Raw genomic sequence first — 26,837 nt, 5'->3', positions numbered from 1 at the left:
ACGATTATTTTCATGTTCAAACAGCGTTCCGTCCACACAAATATTTAATTCCATGTAATTTCAGAGCAGCACCATTTATGATTGCACTATTGTCTAAGGTGTGGTATTCACACATTTTAAATCGATTTGCTTCGCACTGTACTTGGTATAACCATCAGTACCACCCAGTGATAACTCAACTTTCAATATTCTCCATTAACACATAAAACGGAATCGACAGCGCAACCAAAGAAATGTAGTTATTTACGAAATAATATTCTGTTAACAGAGAGGTCATAAAAACGAATTCAGTTGAGAAAATTGTATTTTAAACTACGTGGGGAGTAAGTTTGTTGATATACAATCTTAACTCAAGCCATGGCGGCGGCTTAAAGAGTAAGATGGAAATTATAGTGTTTGAAAGCCTCGTAAGAATTAGCGACTACGGGATTTAGGGTCAAATTTACTTTCATATTTTTAAAAATATCAAGCAAGTAGACATAACGCTTTCATTAGCTTAAATGCTACCGCGGAGTGATACTAGCGCTGTATATGGAATCTTACGAAACTTATACTTTGAGAGAAAAATGATTCTGATTGGCTGATTTTGAACTTGCCCGTTGAGAGCAAGGAGGCGGAATTCATGGTGGCGGGTTCCATGGAAGGTTTAGTGACAAGTTGTTATTGTTTAGGTGCCTAAGAAAGTTGTATTTAATGTGAGAACTTTGAAAGAATATGCTGGTTATATACTGGTGGAGGACGGAACCAGGCGTGTTTGTTAGTTGGATTTAGGAGTGCATTAATTATAATTTTATAGTGATAACCATAGCAACTTTTAATTGCTGCTATCTTATAACTTTTTGTTAACCACTGCGTAGTTATTGAGCATATACAATGGCCGAGGACGGTTTATCACTGGGAGCATTGTATGATGACATAACAAGACTTCAAGGGATTTTGGTTGATGGATGTGAACAAGGTAGGTATTCACGTTTGACGAGGAATTTAGGCTCTAATTTATTTTGGCATCTTGGGAGGCAGATGACTCACCTAAATTCATTTTTTATTGTATCGCCGTGAAAATATGTTGTGATGTACAAAATATGTGAATGAAACTAAATTTCAATGGTATCATTTTGGCTTCCAGAATTTATACGCTTTGCTCTCAACCAAGAGGAGTGCAGACTACAGTGGTTTTCAGCCGTTGAAGAATGTTCGCGGTTACAGGGAGCACTCGTCAACTCACAGAAGGAATTGTCTGTGTCAGAAAATAAACTTCAGTGTGCAAGAAAGATGTTAGATCAAGAAAGGAAACGAAGCAGGCGGATCGAGTTGGAGAGGCAGGCATCGGTATGGAAATCTTTCATAGATTTAGTTGAGTTGTTTTGGTTGAGTTGTCTCTAAGACCTTGAATTCTCTTTGCAGGAAAGGCAAATAGCATTGATTAGGGACTTGCTAGTTCCACAGCAGAGCAAACTAAACGACGAAACAAAGGAAAAGTTGGCGTTTTTGAATTCGACTTTAAGAAGTGGAAGAAACAGTCGCGTAGGCGTCGATGAAGACCGACTGAGAACTATCACTGAACTTGATAGTACGGGTAAGATGTAAATTTTGATTACTTTCCGTTTGCGGTTGATCTTTAGAAATTTAATATATTACCCCAACTATTGCAGAAGCACACCATCTTTTGACGTTAACTTTTTTCGTATGCGGGAATTGTTATTTCTTCTGATATTTTCTTTCAGGTCTTGTATCATAATCGGGCATTTAATATTGTAAATATTGGAGCTTTTAAACCGAAATCTGGCCACAGATTTAAGATCATTATGTATGTAATTTCTACCTCAGATTTTACTGATGAATGCTACTGTTATTCTCAAATTGCCATTGATGCCATTTTTAAGCGGTTTCAGTTATTCATTTGCATATTTTTACTTCTCCCAAGATGTCCAAATTATTGGATGGAAATTTAACTGATCCTCTTCTCAGAGTGTTCCCAAAATCACCACAGCTAAGTGGGTTTGTGTATGAAGTAGGTAATTGGTGAACTGACATTGACCACAATTCCACAAAGAAGACATTTGTAAATTCACGTGGTTATTTAAATAATACAGTGTGAAATCTACCTACAAGACTTGTGTGTGATTCCGTCATCTGAATTAAAAATCAATAGAGCCGAGTGGGATAATCAACAATTGATCTTTTCAATGGTAACGGTAGTTTAGGAAAATTGGCCATTTTGTTACTCTTCGACCAAAAGTTGCAATTTCTTCAGTTTCTGAAGGTCCTTCAATTCTTCAGGTATTAGACATTTTAGAAGCATTTGATCAGAGTTGCTTCAAGTGGAAAGTGACAATTTTTTAACGGTACATTATAATAACGTTTGTAATAAGCGTTGTGGATACTTAATGGTGCTGTTGAATTAATCATATGAATGATGAATAGCACCAGCATTGATAAGTTTTCATTTTATTACACACAATTTCCTTGAACATTTTGGAAAAAGTTGTAATTTGCAGGAGACCTGGCTTAGCATTTGGTGGATTATGGTCCTTAGTGAATGCAGTTGCAATCTTTATTCAGTAAAACATTTATCTACTGAAGATGTGTATTTCTTGCTAGTCATTCTCACATTCACTCAACACGTTCCATGTAATCCAAGCATGGAAGATCTGATATCTGAACTAAGACTCTATTGCAGTTAAAAATCCCCATTATTTCTCCGTATGCCCATTGAAGTGTGAATTCTGTTTAGGAAATTTCATCTTTTGTGTTGGAAGTTTTGGTAATTACTGCCTTGACTTTTGATAAAAGTGAATTTGAGAGAAGAAACTTAATGTGCTATTGTTATAAATTCCATTTAACTTGCCTTTTACTTCTTTCCTCCAGTATGTGTGGAATTTGTTGGAGTGAAATGAGATTGCATTTTGTGGTTACAGTTCTTATCAGTTTTAATAAACTGAGAAAACATTCTTTATTCTTCTGCATGTTTTTCTTGAAATATATACTCTCTGAACTGGGTGTATGTGCATGTGGAAATATAAATGTTGATGTTTTTGGAGGATAACTAGAGTGAAACTATTTTGCAGGTTCAATTCTATCCGACTTGAGCTTTTCACGATCCGAAGATGACCTTGACAACTCCTACTTGCGATCTGGGAAAAAATGGAAGGCTAGACCCTCACTTGATGGTGGCGATTCACAGGCTGCTAAGCGTAGAAAATCATCTAGCAACTCCAGCGTAAGTGCTTTTTGTTGTTATTAGCTTCAAAATTGTGATTGGGTCTGGAAAAATTGGAAAATGGAGAGCCTTCATCATTCTGAATTTGAGAATTTTCTGAGTTACAATGCTGATTTCATGCACCAAAAAATCTTTCATAGGTGTTACTATGACAAGTTATCCATTATCAACACTTTAATTGTAAGTACTTATAGCAATATTGATTTGCTGAATAAAACTTTAACAGTAATTAAATATAGCAACATTTATCAATTATTTAATAACAATCAGTACTGTTTGTAAATTAGTTTCCAATTGTAAGCTTGAAAACTTCAACCGAGGGAATGGCATTAAAAGGATAGTGGAAATCACTAATTCCTCTACCTTATTAATAAAATTAGAAATATTTTTATCTGCATAATTTGTCCTGGGATGTGTTGAAAATATTACTTTTTGCATGTTTTATGTCCAGGTCTGAAAATATTAGCAATGGTGAACCATGTGACATTAGAAATTGATTTTTGATTACACTAAAAAAATTGGCTATCTGGTGCTGTTTCTTCCTATACCACTTTCAATCATTAAATGCTGGATTCGGGATGATCATTTATCGCTGTGGTAAAAATACCATGTGTTTTTCCTCTAAATTTTTTATTTGGTACAACCAGTTTTGTTGCATTGGCATCATCCTCTGGTACCTGCAGATGATGCCAATGCGTGGAAACTAGTTGTACCAAATAAAAAATTTAGTGGAAAGATACATTGGTATATTTTACTTCAATGCTATTGGATTTCCACAAAGTTAAGCATGGAAACATTGAATTGATCAGTTATATTAATAGTTATAATTTATATTTTAATATAAAGTAATAATTTATAGTTTAATTTTATAAGTTATTATTAATTATTTGATTTCTGAGTGCAGGAATGTGGAAATCGTTGAGCTTCACTAACTGCTTTATAATTTTACTGACTAAATAGTGGACATAGGCTTTCGAATTTCCTTTTGTCATATTCTTTCCTACAAAGGGCCTCATTAAATAATTTTGTATTCCAGTTTCATTTTCCATGACAGTAATATAGAATTATAACAATAGTATGCATTAATTAAAATTGCTGAAAGCGGTGACATTCATTTAAACACCTAAGAAAAGAAATATTTGGTCCTTGAACATCAGGGAAAGAATCTGTAATCATGATTTACTTTGTCCTTGCCTAGTATGTACCAGATTATGCTTTCATCCCATCCTAAGTGACACATATTTTTACTAACTGTATAAATAATCAATGATGATTAGTTACTGAATTTAGATGCTTGTTGATTTATTTAACAAAAGAATGGTTCAAATTAATGTAGTGCATGGGAATGTAAAAGTGGTTTAGGGAAGAATACCTTCTGAAAAACAAAAAGCATTGGGGAAAAGTTTTTTTTTATTTGTACACAAATCAAGCCTACAATAAGTGAGCATCTTGCTGGCTGTCCTGTTTCTGTCCATCTCAGATTTCTGTAGGCAGACTACATGACTGCTCACTGCACTTTCTGTAATGAATAATTTTTCCAATCCATGTATATCCACCTGGTGCATATTCCTACTGCTGTTTCATGCTCAATAGTTCCATACCTAATGACATTCAAAAATTGAAAAGTGACTTTTCTCTGAAATTAAAAAAATATGAAAGTTGAATGAATTGTGATTTTTTCCTAATGCTCATGTTTTTTTAGATTAAACTTTTATGAAATCATTCTACTATAAATTTTAATGCTAAAAATGTATCCATCCATATTATCCATAAAATTACACATCATATGATATGCTTATAATCCAAATTATATAATTTGCATTAACTTTACAGAAGAGTCGCAAAATTGAAACTTCATCAGGGGATCACTTGATTGCAACCACAACAGTTCGTGTTTCAAGAGAAGGCCCTGTGAATGCCACTTGCAAAATTGAAACGGGGGGTAACAAAGAAAATGTGAGGGCAGTTCCTCTCCCACCAAACCCCCAGGTTCATAAGACACAGCCAACAGCTCCTTCATTGAATGGTAAGTGTGATGCTACATTTATTTTTGTTATTTGATTTTGCTATATGCATATAAAATCGAAAAATCCAGTATGGCTAACTGATTGCAAGGTTTTCAGTAATGATTGGAATTTTTCCTGATCCTGATAAATGAATTATTGATTTTAGGATCACTTGTATATTGAATCCTTGTGCAACCCTTCTTCTGCCATGAAGAAAGGAACTAATTTTATTTGATTTTTATCTTCTTGTTTTGTAATAAAAAATCAATTCTTCAAGGCATTGTAAAATGCTAATATGCTAAATTATGTGCATAGCTCTATTTATGGCTTTACAAGATTAGGCTTAAAGTATATGCCAAGAAATTTGAAGGACAGCGTTATGCATTGATTGTAAAATTTGAATGTAATTTACAGTGGTAAAATTTATTCAGGGCCTGCTAACTATAATTTTTCTACATCCAGTTGAGGATAAAAATGTATAATTAGTTATTTGCACTGTATTGTTCTTATGTTTAGCATACTCCTATTCTTCCTGGTATTAATTTAATACTGCTGTTAACTTGTATTTGCAATTCTCTTAAAGTGTGCACATGATTTCTTTGAGCATTCCATAACCTTTGTTATTTATTACATTTTGATCAGCTGAGCTGGCAGTAGTTCTACTGTATCTCTTCACGTTTGTTAATTTTGCCATCTTATATTGCCTGGTTTGTTTATTCTTTCTTATACTGAAAAAACTTTAGTTTTTTCGGGGGTATTAAATTTTTCTTCCCATTGAATGCTTGCCTTGTGCTATTGTTAGCTGTGGACTTCTATTTTCCATCATCAATTATCTTGCTTCCCTAAAATATACTCTGTAATCTCCTTACTTCCCCTTATGATTTCTCAAATTTATGTTTGTGTTGCTCTTTGTTTTTCTGACAGAGATCCTAATCTTAGTTTTCACACTCAGGGTAGATGATTCTATGAAATTAAAGAATGGCTTTTTCACTTTGTTGTTCGGTGACTATACTCCTGATTCCAAATTATTACATAAAATTGCAAGCTTGATTGGGATATACCTTGAGAGTCAACACTATCTATTAAGGGCAACAAATTATAGTATTTGGATGTTTTTTAATGCTAAAGGTAGGATCTTATGAATGGTATGTGTGGTGAATAGTATGATCTTATGAGGTTTGTGTGTTAAATAACCCCAACTAAGTGCAAATGTTACATCCAGAACCAGTGTTTACCATTTTGTGTTGGGTTTAGTCTCAAGAGCTGGTTGGAAGCAAAGAAATAAACCAATCCACAGCTATTATTAACAGAAAAGTTAAGGGGAAGCATTCCTGTTGTAAGTTAGGTGCATTGGAACCTCGCTTAATTACCACCTTGCCTAGCGAGTAGTTCACCTTATGAACTAAAGTGTTGGTCCTGAGAATCACTTGCCTAAGGAGTGAGTTTTTGCATAACAAGCCATGAGGGATGGGCAATTCGGAAAATCTTTGCCTTCCTGCTACTTCATTTTGTGTTAAGTGCTCATTCCACAAGTATCTTAGTGTCGCTAGTGATCTCAGATTTTTCCCAACTTGTGTTCAGGTTTAGTATTAGTGATTCTTTGATACAAAGTGAAATAATATTTTTTTCATAGTTTTAAAAATGACTAAAAGAAAAATATGTGAGAGGCAAGCCAAAAAACAATAAAAATAACTTTAAAAATGAAAAGTAATGCCTTTGAAGATTGGAAGCAAAGTTTGAGTGTGGCTGATCAAGTACGCACGTAAACAATTATTCAACATCAGCAATTTTCATTTCTTCATGAACAAGGTCAAAATTAAGGAGATAGATGCTTCAAAGAGAGTGACAAGAATATCTTCGTACGGTCATGTATTCTCAACGATGTTGCAAGGTTGCTTCTCGTATGGATGAAGGTAAAGCAATTGCAATTCCACACTATTGACAAAAATATCATTTGTGAGAAGGGGGAAGTGATATTGTTGACCTCGTTAATGTCAGGATCATCAATTGCTGTAGATTTTATTAGGGGAGCTGTGCTCGGTTTAAGAAGTCAACAGGAAGAACCGGCATCCACGGCAATATTTTGAGGAATGTTGAAGCAGCAAGCTCTTGGCAAAGGCAGCAGAGAGTCAAAGTCAAAGCGTCAGCAGAGAGTCAAAGTTGAAGCAGCAAGCAAGTCAAAGGCAGCAGAGAACTTCTTCGGTGACTGCCAGAAACACTTAGATTCTGAGGGTTAGCAGTTTGAAAATGTTTTTAATTGTGATGAGACTGTTCTCTTGTGGAAAAAGATGCCAAAGTGAACCTCTGTTTTACATGCAACATTAGAGGAGAATGCATTGCTTGTCCACAAGCCAAGTAAAGGATTTTGGATCTGCTATTTTGTGCAAATGCAAGTGGCAAATTGGAAACTAAACCACTGCTTGTTTACGATTCAGAAACTCCACGAGCCTTCTAAAAGTGTCCAAAGCAGCAAGTTAAATGTGATGAGGAGATCATGGGTATATTGGATCATGGGTACTGCATTGTACCATGCGTACAAGGGATTGCCCTAATAAGGCAGTGGCAATGCATGCCAGTAATTGATATAATGATTATTCCAAATAATTTTTTATAAAATTTTGAAGTGTTGGCCAAAATAAATGTCTCTAGACAGCTTTCTAGTAAAAAAAGTCATTAGGTACATATCATAAATAATAAACCCTTTATTTCGATTATTTTTTATTTTTAAAAATCGAGTCTTGCTTTTCCTGGTTGCTTCATTCCACTAAAGAAGGAAAGATGAACATGATCCATGATCCTAAACAATTTATGCATTTTGTAATTTTAATAAACCTTGCTCATAATTTATTTTTTTTGGCATGGAACAGATTTTTGTATTAATTAATGTGCAAAAAGTTGCTTCACTATACGAGTGTTCTGCTGTATGAGAAAGATCACAGAATGAATTATACTCATCGTGAGATTCTACTGTATATGAGATTTCCGCTATACCATCAGAACGAGGGCTTTTCTCTTTGGAATGTACAAAACAAAAATTTCTAATTTGCAATTTCTTAAAAACTCTTTTGTATTGGGACACAGTGGCTGAGATCTTGTAGTAACCATGCTCATGATAGATGAGTTTGACTAAACATATATTTCCCAAGTGTGTCATTTTTGCTGTTTTTCACCTTTTGACTTTAACATCTTTTCTTCTAACATTTTCTGGTCTGGACTACACATTTCATCTCACAAATGGAAGTTGCACTGTAATGAATTTTTCTCACTCATTAAAACTCACAAATGTTGTGCACCTTCTGACATAATCTCTTGTATTAGGTCTCTCTCTATGGTTTCTTCTGGGTGGTGTCAGTGTCATCATTCAATCTTACTCTGAGACTGGTGAAGTTGCTCAATGTTCATGTGTTTCTCCATTATTGTGTTTCCGTCGGTGGATATCCAGAGATCCTCTCTAAGGAGAACCAAAATGGCAGCACAGGCCATGCAATGCCTCCACCTCCAATAATGGTGCAGAGCTACCATCGACCCCCTCTTCCACCACACAATATCAATCAACATGGAAACACAGGTTTGCATCATATTGAGGTCTAATTTTGGAAGGTATTGGTTAAGGTATTTTTCACCTGCTAAAATTTTAGCATGTGTACCGAACTAACCACATAAAAACTTAAAAAATGCATTCTCAGCCTGCTAGTGCATGCATTCTCCTAAGTATGGATCCAGAAATTGTGTGAAATATATCATTTCAGATGTTGTCATTTAATGAGACAGGTATAATTTTATCCTGGAAACTACAGATTTTGACTACCATTTAGGTATGCTTATCAACATAAATCAGGATGTATTTGCCTGTTTCGTAGATTTCAAAAAGGCATTTGATAGAGTGAATTGGGAAAAACTAATGAATATATTGCAGAAAATAGGAATAGATTGGAGGGATAGGAGGCTAATCTGTAACCTGCACTTTTCTAACTTCTTGGGCGCGTGTGGGAGATTGAGAGTCCGTAATGGCAGTGCTAGGAAGAGTAAGGTAGGGTTGTCCATATAACCATTGCTGTTCAACATATATGTGAAGGAAATGATTAAAGAGGTATGGGAAGAACTGGAGATAGAAATGAAAGTCTGTGGGGAATATGTGAAATCAGTTAGGTTTGCTGATGATGAAGCTTAGTTTGTCAGTCTGCAAAGGGGTTGCAAACATTGCTGAGTAATTTGTAATTTAGTGGGATAAGTATGGGATGAGAAACAATATAAATAAAACAAAGGTCATGTGGTTTTCTAGAAAGAGAAAGCATAAGCTAAACATTAAAATAGGAGGTTAAAATCCGGAGCAGATAAAACAGTTTATATATCTCTGAAGGGTTTTGGACCAAAATGGTCAAAGTAGTAGGGACATAAGGAGAAGAATTGCACTAGACAAAGAAGCTTTCACAAGGAGAAAAGTGATGACAGACGTTGAGTAAGAATGTCAAGAAAGGGCTCATTAAACTTTGATATGCAAAGTAGTTACATATGGTTCCGAAGCATTGTTGTAGAAGCAAGATGATAGGTGTGGTTTGGTGGCTTTTGAAATGTGGGTGTGGAGAAGAATGGAGGAGGTGAAGCGGACAATATTGAAAGCAAATGTACTAGATATGATGCTGGAGGAATGGAGAATGCATAGAGAAATCCTGAGGAGACAGAAAAATGGATGCAAAGCATATTGATTGGCAATGGGATGTTCAAAAACAAGGAGGGGGCAGAAATAGAATGGATGTTGGATGGAATGGAGGGAGGAAGGAAATGTACAGAGATTAACATGGGCTTTTTTTAGAGCAGGAAGTTGGGTTGTTTTGTTTGGAGAGACTTAGGAGAGAGAGAGAGAGATTTATTTGGTAGTTGTGTCCATCCAAAACCTACCTTAGCCAGTAGATTACCTAATAAAAAATAATCAACCTAAAGTGTCACAGAGGAAAACATATACTAACTGATGCATGGCCTTGTTTTGTTAATTTTAACTGGGTCACAGGGAGAAAGGTATAACTACCTGATGATATCTAATAACATGCCTTGCAAGATGGGCTAGTTTTTGTTTACATGCTTACTTCCCTCCATAATTTTGTAAAGGTATAAGAGGATTCTTATAATGAAATTCTTTATTGGTTTTGCTTAATTTAACTCTTTCATATTATGTAATTTTTGTGATATACCTGTAATTTTAACTTTGTTGAGACGTCTTTATCAGTTACATATTTGATAATTTTTAGGTATGTTGATGTTCTAGGATATTGCTTTGACATTTTTTATTGGTTTTGACCGTCCTATGGTCGATTAACATCACTCGTTCAAAATTTTAAGTTCTATTTATAGCCGTGTAGTCGCGTTTTTGTTGATGAGAAATGCATGCGCAGTGTGTGAGGGTAAAAAATTAGCTTTGCGGAATTTGATGTGGTCACATGGAATGAAAAGTGTTTTTAACTAATTTCAAGTTAGAAATAAACAACAAAATGTTTGGTCAGCATATACTACATTCAAGTTTTTGACTTTACATGATTTTTTCAAGTAAGCTAAAGTTTTGGTAATACCATGCATGGCATTGAACGTGAACTATTGTTGTGCAATTAAGTTTGGAATGGGCATAGATGGGGTAAGCATTTGCCTTTAAATTTGGTTACCTGTGTACAGGAATTCAGTGAAATCCCATGACGAAGGAACTTGTTAATGTCTTTAGCCTGGGGTAGATTGATGAACTAGGTCTAATAAGGGAATTCATTTAAATTTCTATTTCAATATCCTTCAATACCGCAAAAGAGTGAAGTAACAGACAAAAATAAATCTTAGGAGGGTGCCCTCCAGAATTTTACTTTTTTATACCAATTCCTCTTTCAATCTACCTCGTCGGGTAGTCAAGGCAGTTTTGGATGTTTACTGTGCCTATTTTATACCCATGCCTATTCTACCCATCGAGTAGCTTGTAGAAGCTTGATGTGGTGAAAGGAATGCACATACTTTTTGGCATTCCTGGTTGGTTAATTCCACGATATAGGAACGGATGAAGGCTATAATGCTCTGTTGCATAGTGTATTGAGAAGCATTACCCTATTAAGACTGGCTATCCATGCTAAAAATTTAGGAAATGTCATGCTGTATTTTCAAAAAAATATTGTAGTCTGTAAAAACAAGTATTTCACGACAGGTTTCTCATAGAAATATCATAAATAATAGACAAATTATTTTGAATGCTTTTTGTATTCTAAGAATGGAATCCGTATTCCCAGTGGTTTCATTCCACGATTGAAGTAAAGGTGGACGTTAACCGCAATTCTAAATATTGTCTATATTTTTATGTTTGATTAAACCTTGCACAAAATGTATTTTTTTTTGGCATGGAGCGCATTATCATATTTTACATTACTTTAAATGGAAAAAAATGATTCACTTTATGAGAGTTTTGTTTTACAAGAAAGGTTGCTGAATGGATCATCCTCGTATTACAAGGTTCCACTCTATATACATTACAACTCTTAGAGCTCTAGATACAAGCTATTTCCTCCTCTTTGCTCAACATTATTTCCTTTTTCAGCCACTGTATTCTTTATTTCATGTTATCTAACTAGCCAATTCTCATCTGTATTCTGCTTCTCTAATATTCTCCATTCAATCATGATATTCAACATACCTCTACGTTTCAGCTTTTCCTCCACCTACATTTTCCGCTTTCTTTGTGTTTACTTAAGGATCTTCCTTTCCTCTCCCACCATTTAAAAAAATTCCTTATTTGTGTTCCATCCTGCATTTTTCTTATTACCCACATCTCGATACCTTCTAGACTCATCCTCTTGCCTCAAAGACAAAGTTTCAGATCTATACTCCATTTAAAATTCGTAACTGATATTTTCTTTACTTAGCATCTATATTTAAAAATCATCTACAATTTTACTATGGGAATTAATGTAAAGCTTGTTCTTTTGGTTGTACATTTTGATAATATTTAATGGTAATGGCAACTATTGTTAATTTTTTAACAGCATAGCATTTGGCTATTTCAGATAAGCATGAAAAAACAAGAAAATATCTGAATTGTGAAATAATTTCATTGCCTCATACTTTGATGTCTTCTAAAAAATTATGTAAAATATTTTTCTGTTAAGATTCAGATGAATGGTCTGGTAGTCAGAAAACAAGGGGAAGGCAGTCAGGTGGTGGTTGGCTTGCTCCAGATATTGGGATGGCTTTCGAAGCAGTGAAAAGAATAAACAGCAGACAACATTGTTTTGCAGAGAAGACTATTATTAAGTCAGAAGAATGCACTCCTTGTGGGAAAAGGTCAGTTTCACTCCTACTTTAAAAATTTTTCCAAAAACTCACAAATGTTATTTGACATTACTGGTGTATTTTTATAAATCGTTTATGTATGAAGGAGCATTTTATACCTTTGTGGTTACGGCAATTTTCCACCATTTGGCATTTCTTTTACAGTATTGTTTTATATGTAGTAACTTTTGCATGGAAATGATTATTTTGCTTTTTAAGAATCAATTGTGTTCTATATTTTCTTGAGTTCTTATAAGCTGGCCAATTCGTCAAAATATTCATAATGGAAAACTGTCACTGTATAGTTAAAGGATGTGGAACCTGAACTTGAGAAAAAATTGGGGAAAATGTGAGAATGGAAGTAAAATAATAGAATAAAGATTCACATGATTCATATAAGTAAATGGGCTCAACAAAAGTGAAATGGCGCAACATCAGAAAAATTTAAAATCAGGGTGTATGAAATTGAATATTTTGTATTTATGAAATAAGTATGTACTTGTTTCATATCATATGTTCAGCTCCAATGTTCTTCAGCCAATTTTGAAGTCTAGCCTTAAAATACAAGGTGTGTTCAAGTTTTAACATCTCCTTAATTTTCTGGCAATCAATTTTGGTAGAGATGGGATACCCCAAAGGATGAAAAAATGGAGTTATGTGTTGAGTTTCTGAAGGGAGCGATGTAATGATGGATGATGGTAATAAAGAAATGATTCAGTTGGTGGAGTAATTCTATAGTAGTTGCACAGGCGGTTAACCAGTTTGATGAAGAGTACTCTAGAATGGGGAGTACACAAGAGGATCATGAAAATCAGTGTGACAGTAAAGCAGACTTGACAATGGTCTACTTTACCACCATACTGATGGGACTATTTCCATTTGCAAAAGTGATTTGTTTTTATTGAGCTATCTGTCAAGTGTGAAAGCGACTGATTTGTGTAATGAAAAATTGACATTCTTCGTAATATGATTTCACCATCTTCCAGCCTTTTAAACCTAATCTATTTAGAGCTAATACTTAACTTTTATTTTCATCAGTTGCCTTAGCCTCTTTATTTTTTATAATTTATCATCTTGTTATTAGTCTTTGAATTTTCCATGGCCTTAGTTCTTGAGAAACAGCCAGTCCCTCTCAAATTTCCCAGCCTTTTCTCTTTTTACAGTGTTCCATTCTTACCTTCCAAGCACCTGGTTCGCTTAATTCCTATCCTCAGAATTGATGACAGAACAGGAAATTAGCATAATTACGTGCACATGTTCACCTTTTCCTTGTTATTCATGTATTCCGCCCTAATTTTTAGTGAGAAACTAATCAGAAACATACTACCTGTTGAAATGTTTTTTCTGCACAGTTTCTAAAATTTAAAGCTGGGCAGAATACTTATGTTTACCTTGAGGTTTAATGTGACTTTGGATCAGTCTAAGAACACAATTTCATCGAAGACAAGAATAAACAACTAAAATTGCAAGTTACGAGACTTTGGCCATTTGCAAACTTCGACTAAAATGTAAATACATACTTATATTATATTGCCTATATTTTGTATCAATAGTGGATCCGAAGAATAGGTTTTATGATTATTAATGGTCCTTGGAAAATTTTTGGAAAGCAATATTTTTTTATTGTGAATACTAATGGGCTTAAAAAATATTTGAAATGGAATCATGATTGTTAGCAATCTGTTTTGCCTAAATAAAGATGAATATCTTAAGTTAAATTGAACATACTCTTGAATTTGGGAAGTATTATGTTTAAATATCTGTTTTTTAAATGGTACTTTTTATAGTTTGTAGCCTGTAAAAAATTTGGGGTGTGAAAAAGTGTACCGGTATATTTATCACTAGTGATAATGAAATAGAAATCACTTTTTAACTAATTTTAGCTTACTTAATGGATTAAAATGATTTTATTGCGTTTATTTATTTTCTCCAAAGGATAGGTAGTGGGTACAACTTGATATGAGAGAATTTGGCCAAATAAATGATATTTGGATCAGTATTTTATATTTTGATTGGCATCATTAGCCTGGTTATTATTGAAATGAAGTTGCATTACAGTTGTAGATTAAGAATTAAGACATACAGACTTAACTAATGGTCCTGGTGAGCTCTTTGTAATATGACCAATTGCTAAACAGTGATATTTGTATTTTTATATTGTGTATGTGTCTTCTTGCAGAATTAATTTTGGAAAAATGGCATTGAAATGCAGTGATTGCAAAGTTGTCAGCCACCCTGAGTGCAAAGAAGAAGTGCCATTGCCTTGTGTTCCTAGTGGAAGCACTCCAACAATCAAAAAGGGTCAAAAGGTAAGTTTTTCTAGATTATTCTTATATCAGAATTTGGGTGCACTTTCCCCTTTGACTCTGATATTATCAGGGTGCCTTTGGTGTCAAGTAAATTTAGGAATATTTCCTGAAGTTGAACATTCTTTGAATATATCATGTATATTGAAGTTTATTCTTATGAACTCAAAATTAAGACTGAGAAAACATTTTCTTCTTTTGTGTTTTCATAATTAGGCTTCGATTGCTGATTATGCCCCAATGAGTGTTCCAATGGTGCCATCCATTGTTATCCACTGTATTAATGAGGTTGAATCCAGGGGTCTCAATGAAGTTGGAATATACAGAATACCAGGATCAGATAAAGAAGTTAAAAGTCTGAAGGTAAGATCAGTCAGAAAAAGAGTACTGCATCCATTTCATAGGTCATGCCATATGATCATAACCTACCTTCCAACAACATGGCATTTGCTTCCTAGATATCATAATAATTTTCTTGATTATGTTGCATATTTTCACACTATGCTCTTGTTTCATTATATTATTTTTTAAATAATTAATAACACTAAAGGGTATATATTGCACAACTTAGTGGTATTTGCTTTCCTCATGGGGCTACTTTAGCCCCTCTTGATTGCTTACCTGATGCCTTCTCCTTTATCCTTAGAATTTTCGTAAGCCTAGGGATATCTTTTAGGCATGCATATGCTGATGCTTCTATTAATTTCATCCATGGTCATTGGTAATTGATTATCAGTGGTCAATATATTTGATCATATCAAAATGGGAGCAGGTGATTGATGGTGATGTACCTGTACAAGTATAGATAAAAAAATCATCTCTTATATTGATGTTAAGTATAATAATTAGGAATTCACTGCATTTTCTGCTCATTCTGAACTTTAATCTGTTCGCTAGTTCCATCTTAGAGGGACAGCAAAATGGAACTATTCCTCTACACATTTGTGAAGGCTCAACATATTTGAACTTAATGTTGTAAATTTAGTGTTTAAAACCCTCATGTTTCATTCTCTTGTAAACAGGAGAAATTTCTACGTGGGAAAGGTGCCCCCAATCTCCATGGATATGATATTCATGTGGTGTGTGGCGTCTTGAAAGACTTCCTCCGCAACCTGAGTGAGCCCTTGATAACACGTGCCTTGTGGCATGACTTTGCTAGAGCGGCAGAAGTGAATGACCCTGGAGACTCAATTGCTTTGCTGTATCAGGCCATATCAGAGTTGCCAAAACCAAACCGGGATACTTTGGCATATCTCACTCTTCATTTACAGAAGTAAGTCTTGTAGAAGTTAGTGTTGGGTGTTGAGTTTCTTCTTTTTTATTGGATGGTTTTTGTGAGTTTTAAGGATAGAGTTTGACTTCCCTACATTGTGCCCACATAACAAGGAAATGTGGAAATTTAGGAAATCTTAGGGGGTTTCAAAACTCTTGAAAAGTAGGTGAGATCTCAGGGAAATTTGTGATAATCAGGGTATTCCATGGAAAAGACTCACGCCAGGAATTCTAGTAAAACAATATTTTTGTTTAAATCGCTGCCACATTTGGTAGAATGTTAAAGGTGCTTTATCTGTCAGTATTTTTTATTGAAGGCCATATAATTAGTATCAATACAATACTCTTATCTTTATGGATGTGCTAATGATGCTGAACATGGCAATGTCATGGGCATAGTTTAACTCATGACACTCGAATATATATTTAAATGGATCATTGCATGTTACAAACTATTGTTATGAAATAAAAGAATGTATTGCTTTTATTTTTTCAATTCACTCAATATAAGTGCTTTCATATTTTTTAGCTTTCTACCCATACTTATTATTCTTCAAAAGTACCTTTGCCTCGAAACTGAGCATAGTTTTAGAAAGTGTGAAAACAATAAAGAACTAATGGTACAAGCTGCAAATCCTCTGGGGAATAAAAAAAACCTAGAAAATAGAGAATCAAACTCCTCAGTTTCTATGACCACTATGTCATGGTCTTCAACTTTTTCAGACCTCTAAGCCGGTAGAGATAAAGCGGTAGATGGGTGAAGATTTTTCATTAATTGCATAAGGCATATTCCCTATCCCAGTGATCAAATGCACTTGCATTGTATTTTTATAATTTTTGCTCAACCTTCCATGTTTCATTGTCTAAAATTCTTTTAAGAATTACTTGTGTATTGGGTCTGCATGTCAACATGCATTTTTATTTTGATACAAAATATTTCTTCATGTGCAGGTGTCGTATAGAAAAAATGTGTATGTAAAGCTCACGGCCATGATGTGCTGTTCTATTTATGCATTAAGGCGCATATTCTTTTTTATTAATTTTAAATATTTAAATAAAAATTTTTGGTTGGTCACACTATGGAGTGATAATAGAATAACATATTTACTGCAGATTTCATAGTGTATGTAGTATATTATATGAAAACATCTTTGATTCTTACAAGGTCATCAAGACAATTCCTATCATCTTAATGATTACTTATTGTGCAGTATATACTACCTTGATCAAAAAGTTCCCGGAATAACCACCGTGTGGCGCTCCCATCGTTCCGATTTGAGTTCTGTTTTTTTTGTTAAATTGGTACATCTGTTGTTGATATTCCCTTTAAATCTTAGTGTCATAACTTGACATTTGCAAAAGTTACGTAGCCAAGAGTACATCTATCTCTGTGTGTGTTGGCGATTTTTTACAATTTCAGAAATGGATTTAAATTTGCAACAACGAACTTGTATTAAATTTTGCGTAAAAAATGGATTTAGTGGCGCACGGACGTTGGAAATGTTGGAGAAGTGTTTCGGCAACGATTCTCTAAAAAAAACGGTCGTTTACCAGTGGCACGAGCGGTTCAGAAGTGGTCGTGAGTCAATCGAAGATGATGAACGCAGTGGCAGACCATCGACATCGAAAGTCGGTGAAAAAATTGATAAAGTAAAAGAAATGTTGGTCAATAACCGCAAATTAACCATCAGAGAAATAGCGGAGGACTTGAACATTGCCTATGGATCCGCCCAAGACATTGTGGTTAATGATTTGGGTTTCCGTCGTGTAGCAGCAAAAAACCTCAATTTCATGCAAAAAAGAGACCGTGTTGACGTCGCAAAAGACATGATTTGCGAGGCTGAATCCGATCCCACATTCATCAAAAGGATCATTACTGGAGACGAGACGTGGGTTTATGAGTACGACACGCAATCCAGACATCAGGCAAGTGAATGGCGTTCACCAAATGAGCCGAGACCAAAAAAACCACGTCATTTTCAGTCAAAAAAGAAGGCAATGCTGACGGTTTTCATGGATTACAACGGTGTAGTGCATCATGAATTTTTGCCAGAAGGCCAGACAGTAAACAAAGAGTATTATTTGGGCGTTATGAGACGTTTGCGTGAAGCAATTCGCCGAAAGAGACCAGAAATGTGGGCAGAAAACTCGTGGATTTTGCACCATGATAACGCACCGTCGCACAGTGCTATCATTATTCGTAATTTTTTGACGAAAAATGCAACAAATACCATCCAACAGCCACCGAATTCACCTGATTTGGCTCCCTGTGACTTCTTTCTGTTCAATCGAGTTAAAAAACCATTACGGGGAACGCGTTTTAGCAGCCGAGAGGAAGTAATGGAAAAATCGCAGGAAGCACTGATGGACATACCGAAAACCGAATATAAAAAATGTTTCGAGGATTGGATCAAGCGCTGGCATAAGTGTGTTGCAGTCGATGGGGATTACTTTGAAGGGGACAATATAGATTTAGATGAATAAACTTGTATTTTTAATTTTCTGAATAAATTCCGGGAAATTTTTGATCAAGGTAGTATGCTATCAAATGGACTGGTCACCTAATAATAATGTCACAACCTTCTTCCCTTTTTATTTAATACTAATCTGGGAATTTGTTTTAGCATTTTACATGAATATTAACCTAAAATAATATTGTAGATTATAAACATGAAATAACAAGTACCAACACTGATACCCAAGCTATGTAAAGGGAAACTCACTTGCCAGGGATAGAAATCTGCACTCTGCAAATACTGTCAAACCCTTTTTTTATACTTTTAATATGTGCCTAGGGTAAAATGTGCATTTTGGTCTCAGTAAAGAAGTTAAATATTTTACCTATTCTTTTCAAGTAAGGGTGAAATAGGAACCGGGCTATCAGAGTAAATATAAAGAGCATAACAGAGTGCGGCAACATAATTTCCATTTTTCAAATGCAAAACGCTTAAAAAAAAAGAAGTAATGTTGCCGCACCCCATATGTTACTCTTTTACCTTATCTAGCACCTTAATGGAAATTCCTTTTTTTACCTTACTTTTGAATTGCAATGTGGAATCAATTTCATATACACAAGTCAATTAGGTTAATTTTCTTAATCCTTATACTGTCACTTATACTGTCAGTCCATTTCGGGTGGGATGTGTGAAGATTGCCCCGGCTATTTTGCAAGATTCCAGATTTTGAATTATTTCTATTACTAAATTTTATTTCATACATCTTTTTTTTACCCAATGCTGAAGATATTTTTGGGGCTTAGAGTCGTGGAAGAATTACAGGGGTTGACTTAAATTTTTGGAAAGGAAAGAATAAAAAAATTAATTACAAAAAAGCTGGAATATTGGAAATAAAGTTATGTACATACCAGATTTTACTTAAGAGGGTCATCCGGAAAGTAGTACCCGTTCGTGAAATAAAGACACAAAAGTAAATATTAACAAACATAAAAAATTTTATTTGAAAGAGGATACTTTAAACTACTTCTCAGCATAATCTCCAAGCAAATTAAGGCATTTGTCATAACGTGTGACAAGTTTCTGTATTCCTGCTGCATAGTCCTTCGCCGCCAGCTCATTGAGATACGCGAGGGACCCATCTTGCACAAATTTTTGCATAATGCAGATGGTGTTTAACAATTTCATGAACAATTGTTCGAGAAACATTGGGAAAATGCTCACAGATGTCATCAATTGTGACGCGCCGATCGTTCCTCACGAATTCGTCAACTGAGCTCACCAGTTGGTCTGTAATGACAGACGGTCTCCCCGAACGCTCATCGTCGTGTGTGTTCCCCCTCCCCATGTTGAAGTTGCGACACCACCGCCGAACAGACGACTCGTCCATTACCTTTCTCCATACACCTCCTTTAATTGGCGATGAATATCACATGGGCGAACGTTTCTTGCATTGAGGAATTTAATCACTGCCCTCACTTCACAACTGGCGGCGTTCTCAATTTTTTTAAACATTGTAAACAATCACAGAAACAACACAGGCAATGCTAGCATCACGCAACTTGGCTCAGAGAAGGCAGACAAGCCACTGAAGCTATCTGACCTCGTCCAGCGGCTACTCGCGTCGTCAGCACTTCATGCGGCACGAACGGGTACTACTTTCCGGATGACCCTCGTAGTTACCTGGGAAGTAGAGGCTGATTACATTCCCTTTATTTGTTTCGATTTGAGTGACTTTGGTGAACTGAAAGTCTTTTCTTGAAAGACTTTCCGGATGACCCTCGTATTTTGATATGCTATTTAATTTGATAGGTCCCATAAAAAAATTAAATAGCCAGAAAATGTAAAACCTGCAAATTGAAGTAAGGGATTTTACTAAATGAATATTTATTAATCTCCGAGTTGAGTCATTGCTTTGTTACCATACTTTCTAATAGAGGTTGTAAGTTTAATACTAGTAATGCTAACACTTGAGGCTGCACTACACTACATAATTATGCCAAAATCAGTTAAATAAGATTTGAATGTGGTATAATACAGGGTATGGCGCTTAAATCTGGGCAAATGAAACGTATTTGAAAGCAAATTTATTATAAAAAAAGAAACAAAAATGAAGATCCTTTTACATACAGGTAGTGAGTGGTATCTGTCAAGAGTAACATTACTCAATATAACCCCTTCAGATCCAATGACCGCCTCCAATCTTGTTCTGAATCGATCGCATGCACTCTTTAAAACAGTGCTGTTCATATTCGCGAATGCTGCTACGATAGCAATGTGTAAAGATACAACATTAAGGTGCCTCATCTTTTTGGTAACTCTTTTGACTAGGCAGCAAACATAATAGTCAAGGGGGTTCAAGTCCGGGCTCCTTAGACTTTTGTCAGGACTCCTTTGACTAGAATATGTTAATGTTATCTGAGAGCCAGTTTTGGACTAAATGACTCGTATGAGCTGGTGCACCATCCTGTTGAAAGATATTTGTCTCCCCGAGGCCACAGTCACCATCCATGGTTTCATGACATTCTTCAAAATTTGTAGATAGACTTATTTTGTGGTAGTTTGTCCCTTTTCAAAGAATTGTATTGGCATGATATCACCCTAACTTGACACAATAGCTAGGATGTGAACACTTGCTGGAAACTTTGTTCAAGCAACAATCAGAATGTCCTTGGGGTCATGGGCGAGCCAGCGATCATTTCCCCGGTTGATCTTCGCAGCAACGGTGAAAATCTTTTCATCAGAAAAGAATCTGATTCGCCCTGCAGCTTCATTTTTTATAGAACGCAATACCAGGTTGCAGCAAGCAATCCGCTTTGTTCTGGGAGCCTCAGACAGAATGTGTGGCACCTTTATTGTGTATGACTTGTATCATAGGTCCTCTGCCATCCGATGAATTGTTCACTCGCTAACATTCAATTCTGATAAATTCCAAAGAAACTGCGGGAGATGCCGCAACAGTAACTTTTAACGGAGTCATCCGCTAATGTGCATTTCAATGCAACAATTTCAGAGTGTAAAAATCATTCGCCTTGACTGGGATTCGAACCCAGATCCCTCAATATCCAGTCGAGTGCTTTAGCCACTTAAGCTACTGAAAATTGTTGCATTCAATTCTGATGCCAAGTTCCTCAGCGATTGCACTGGATCCTCAGAAATCAGCACCTGAGCCTTCTCAACAACTGCCACTGTTTGCGATACGCATTTCCTCGATTGAGGTTTCCTAGCTGGGTTAGCGAAACCTTCTCCAGACTTCTCTGAAGCATTATACTTAGCCATAATATCTTAGACAGTTGATCTGGGGTACCCAAAGAATTGAAATATTTCACTGGGCGAATACTTTCGATAATAGCGGCTCTTTGATTGTACTCAGCACTTGTACGCAACATCTCGGACATTTTGAGGTTATGACTGTTTACTAGATGCCTATACATTTCAAGAACGCCATCAAGAGCTCCAGTGGAGCTATGATATGGTTGGAAATTCAAATTGAAATTTGTCTGGAGATGACTGCCGCACCCTGTACATCTAGGCAGCAATATGGTCTTGATAATCTTCATATTAGTTTTGCGGTTTACCTCAAATCTTTTTCATGTTGTGCAATGATTGTGTGTCATGATACTATTTCTAGGGACTTATCACACCTGCACAAGTTCATGCCTCACCTACTAGTTTTGCCATCTTCATAATTTGTCACCTCATTACAAAGTGAAGCCACTCATAATTACATACTTTAAAAGTTTCCCTTTACAGACATCCCCCTGTGTTTTTTATAATCCTAACATCCTTTGCCACTATGTCCTGATGATGTATTTTGCTTTTTAGATGTAACCTATTGATACCCTATTGCCTAGTGTCTCAATCTAACTCATTGATCCCAGTGATCAGGGACATCTTTGTTAGTGACAAATTTTAATCACTATTCAAAACTATATTTACAGGGTTGCATCATGCCAGGATTGCAAGATGCCTGTGGCAAATATTGCCAAGGTGTTTGGACCTACTGTTTCTGGATACTCTTGCATTGATGTCTCTCCTGCAGCAATGTATAAGGAAACAAGGACGCAGCACCAGGTACATTTCCATTACGTTCATAAATATGTGTGGAAGATGAACAAGAATAATATTAAGTGTTTCAGAACAACACTTGTTGTTCTGAAACACTGGATATTATTCTTAAGGTCAGAGTGACATGATGCTGATTTGTGTAAAATATTGTAGATATTCTCATTATGAATAATATTGTAATATTTAATTTCTGGGAAAGACTTAAATCATATACTCATCTATTTGACATGAAATTTAACGTAATCAAGAAGCACATATTATATTCGATTTTTTTTTGTCTTAACATTGTGGAAATCCATTATCACCGAAGTAAAATACCCATGTGTCTTTCCACTCAAATTTATTCGGTACCTGAGGATGATGCTGATGCGTCAAAACTAGTACCAAATAAAATGGAGAGGAAAGATCCATTGGTATTTTACTTCAGTGAAACAAAGAGTAGTTTGTTAACATTTTCCATCTCCCATACATCCTGGCCTAATTGTAGATTTTATGAAAACTGGATGTGAAATGGAATTACAATGGTCAGCAAAGCATAAAAATGTAAATAATCATGAATGATTTATTGAAAGGTTTAATCCACTTACACAAACATATTGAATGTTGAATTCAATATGTTTTTGTAAGTGGATAAAACCTTTTTTTTTGTCAATAAGCATAAAAGTATATGTAGTATTATCTAATTTATCTGGACCAAGTCCCTGTTAAAATTTATAATAAATTGTGTTTTAGCTTTATTAATAGGTAATGTCCTTTTAGTCTTGCTTTAGTTTGAGGTATACATTTAAATTCTTCTTTGCTTGAGAAATTGGTATTGTTTCTTTTTTCAGATAATTGAGGCTCTTATGAGGATACCATCAGAGTATTGGTCATCCTTCATAAATCCAGAAGATGATGCTCTCTTCACACCTCAGTCAAAGGGCCTCATAGGGACTCCATCAACTGATAATCTAAGAACTCCTCTGACTGTAAAAGAAAACAAGACGCTAAACCGAGGGAGCTCACGAAGATTTTTCTCAGTAGCTAATACACCGAATGTTACTCCCCGTTCAAACAGGTATGTAATAAAGGTTTTGTCTTTTACTCTAATCTAACCTGGCTGATTTACTTGAGTATGCATTGTAAACTTGACTCTAATGATCAAATGCCATCATAAATTCAGGAATAAGTTGATATTAGCTTACATTATTCATTTTGACCAAAAAATGCTACCATTTGCTAATTTTCCTCATATTTATAATCTTTATCACATTTTTTGTAATTTCTTCAATGTAACAATAGCAGTTTAATGATAAAATGTAAAAAAAAATTATTACTTTTGTCTCTAAAAATCAAAATAATGTTGCAAACAAATATTTTCCAAATTCATATTGTAACTTTGAAATAAATATATACATTTTTCTGGTGATGCAATGCAACAGAGTGGTCATTAAACAATTCAATAAATATTTAATTAAAAAGACTATATCGGTATCTCAAACTATAACTGCAGAATATTATTCATCCTAAGATGATACATTTTACTAAAATACCTCCTAGTGCATTTATCACTTGTACCACTCGTGTAATTTGACTCCAAAAGGGTTAAGGGTAAGTTTTGCATATATTGTGATTTAGCAACAGGTGACCTCAATGTGTGAACTCACAATCTTTATTGGAGAGTGGAAAGAGAAAGCATTTTGCTCTTAGGATGGGAAAAGTCTTATGCCGAGCCTTCATTGGCATAGGGGTGTATCACATTGCCAGCATTTGACTAATGATGTGGCCTTTCAAGTGAATTTATACTTGAATAAGGATGAGAACTAACGTCATGTATACATTTTCTGCTAACAACACTGTTGAGTTATCAGTTTAAATTGTTTAATGAACTAGATAAATCTCAAATTTGTTTGGATTTGGGAGCAATGCATTGGGAAAAAGAAAGCTATAACCCATTAAATACAGGGTTCGTCCGGAAAATAAGTGTCCTGATTTTTTCCCGCCGCTCCAGGCGCGCCCAGCACCGCTCTGACGGGCTGCGATTGGAGGGGGGTATGTTGGCAAGCGACGCTGAAAAAGGCAGTCGGCTCTGAGCTGTGGTGTAGTGAGGAGCTCTGTTAACGCGAACCTCCACGCTCGACCCACGTCACGGAACGCGATGCCGAAGTTTTTGGAGCAGCGTTATTCCATCAAATTTGCGGTAAAGCTTGGGAAATCGTCTACCGAAACTGTCGGTATGATTAACCAGGCTTACGGGGAGTCAGCCATGTCCAGAAACATGACCTTTCGGTGGCACAAGATGTTCATGGAGGGCAGAGAAGAGGTCGACGACGAACCACGGCCTGGACGCCCATTAACGACACTCGCCGACGAAAATGTGCGAAAAGTTCGCGATGTACTGAACTCTGATCGTCGTCTTAGTGTTCGGATGATAGCAGAGCAGTGTAATGTGCCAAAAACAATAGTGCACGAGATTATTAGGGAGCAATTACAGATGCGAAAAATTTGTGCAAAGTTGGTGTCGAAAGTGCTCAGTGATGATCAAAGACTCAATCGTTTGGAAATCGCGACACAACTTGCGGATCACTGCAAAAATGATCCACATTTTTTAGAGAACGTTGTTTCGGGTGACGAGACGTGGATCTTTGAGTACGACCCGGAGTCGAAGAGACAAAGTGCGGAGTGGCACACCCCATCATCACCCCGTCAAAAGAAAGCTCGCATGAGCAAATCTCGGATCAAGGCGATGCTCATTGTCTTTTTTGACAAAAGGGGAGTCGTCCACTACGAATTTGTACCTGAACGACAAACTGTAAATGCTGCATTTTACGTCCCAGTGCTCGATAGGCTTCGAAAACGAGTCGCCCGCGTCCGGCCAGCGATCAAAAACATCTGGCGGCTGCATCACGACAATGCGCCGTCTCACACCGCGCTTGTCGTGTCGGACTTCTTGGCCAAGCCCGGCGTGGCAACAATGCCGCACCCGCCCTACAGCCCGGACTTGGCACCACCGGACTTCTTTCTGTTCCCGAAGATAAAGAGGAGCTTGAAAGGACCGCGATACGGGACTTTGGACGCCGTCAAAGAGGCCGTGACGACGTGTCTTCGAGAGGTTCCCGATGATGCCTTCGTGGGAGCGTTCCAGGAATGGGAACGCCGCTGGAACAAGTGTATCGACTCACAAGGGTCCTATTTTGAGGAATATTAGCTTAAGATATGTAAAAGTGTAATAATTTTTTTTTCCTGAGCTCAGTACACTTATTTTCCGGACGAACCCTGTATGTGTTTTATACTATTGTATTTGTGATACTTGCATACTGCGTTCCAATTTATCTTTTTACGTTTTGAAGATTATCTTCTGTGGTCTGTTTTAATACTTTTTGGGTTCATTCTACCATACTAAAGATTCAGCACAAAATACAGTTACCATAATAAATGGGACCCATGTATCTCACTTTTAAAGATGCTATTATATACATGTTAATCTTTTATCTTTTCAGGTGGAAAGGAAAGAAATTTTTCGACACACCGACATGAAGAAATGCGTCAATTTCAATTTCATTCCATTTCCCTTGTGTTCAAGGAAGTGCCTGATGTCTGGTGGTTTTTTATTATTAATATGTACTATATTTTGGCTTTTTATGTGAGTTTATATGCTTTTAATAAAATTTTTAGTATCCAATGAATTTGCTTCTTGGTTCAGGTTATGATTTTTATTTCATTTTCAATATCAAAATCTGGTTTAAGAGCAAAAGTGTATAATTGCTCTATTTTAACTTTTGATATTTGTAATTTATTGGCCATTTGTTTTTTTTTTTTGGCTGAGCATTTTGTATCTTTGAGTAAATTATTATAATTTCTTTTTTTTAGTATTTTTATGTACAAAATATATGATTATATTGGCATGATTAAGAATTTTGAATCTCGTTGAATTCTGTCATCAGTTTATGATAATTATTTGCATAAATATTAGTGTTTCTTTGACAAGATCAATGTAGAAGAGACTTCAAAATCAGCTGTGTGGTGATAATGTCATTGGTTTGACTCGGGTTCAAATCTTTCCAAAATAAAAAAATTCTTTTTTCAAAATATAAAAAGTAGATGTGATAAGTGCTGGAATATGGATATTTATATCTGAAGGTTCTGAATTAGTACATTATTTGGACTTGTAAATTGACTTGTAGGTTTGAGGAGCTTCATTTGGTGTCCAAAATTATTTGCCTAATTACTTGCCAATTTT

General features: G+C 35.6%; 1 protein-coding gene across 1 annotated transcript; it reads left to right on the top strand.

The window, feature by feature from the left end:
• The first annotated feature begins 707 nt into the window (after positions 1-707).
• On the top strand, positions 708-26,232 carry LOC139692277 (rac GTPase-activating protein 1-like). Its single transcript, XM_071590358.1, has 12 exons — positions 708-958; positions 1,127-1,329; positions 1,405-1,576; positions 3,069-3,220; positions 5,054-5,246; positions 12,357-12,531; positions 14,699-14,828; positions 15,042-15,188; positions 15,848-16,098; positions 22,492-22,624; positions 23,449-23,675; positions 26,098-26,232. The coding sequence occupies exons 1-12, from the start codon at positions 874-876 to the stop codon at positions 26,132-26,134; spliced, it is 1,905 nt and encodes a 634-aa protein (XP_071446459.1). The 5' UTR covers positions 708-873; the 3' UTR covers positions 26,135-26,232.
• Positions 26,233-26,837: the final 605 nt, after the last annotated feature.

The sequence above is a fragment of the Hetaerina americana genome, unplaced genomic scaffold (assembly GCF_022747635.1).
Source record: "Hetaerina americana unplaced genomic scaffold, ioHetAmer1.1.p SCAF_4, whole genome shotgun sequence".
Classification (NCBI taxonomy): domain Eukaryota; kingdom Metazoa; phylum Arthropoda; class Insecta; order Odonata; family Calopterygidae; genus Hetaerina; species Hetaerina americana.
Note: the sequence above shows the minus strand (reverse complement) of the source record. Positions and strands in the feature narration are given on the sequence as shown.

Excerpts from the sequence above, each read along its gene's own strand:
- LOC139692277 (XM_071590358.1), top strand. The coding sequence starts at position 874 with ATGGCCGAGGACGGTTTATCACTGGGAGCATTGTATGATGACATAACA. Across the intron at positions 1,577-3,068 it reads CACTGAACTTGATAGTACGG|GTTCAATTCTATCCGACTTG; the intron begins GTAAGATGTAAA and ends ACTATTTTGCAG. Across the intron at positions 3,221-5,053 it reads AATCATCTAGCAACTCCAGC|AAGAGTCGCAAAATTGAAAC; the intron begins GTAAGTGCTTTT and ends TTAACTTTACAG.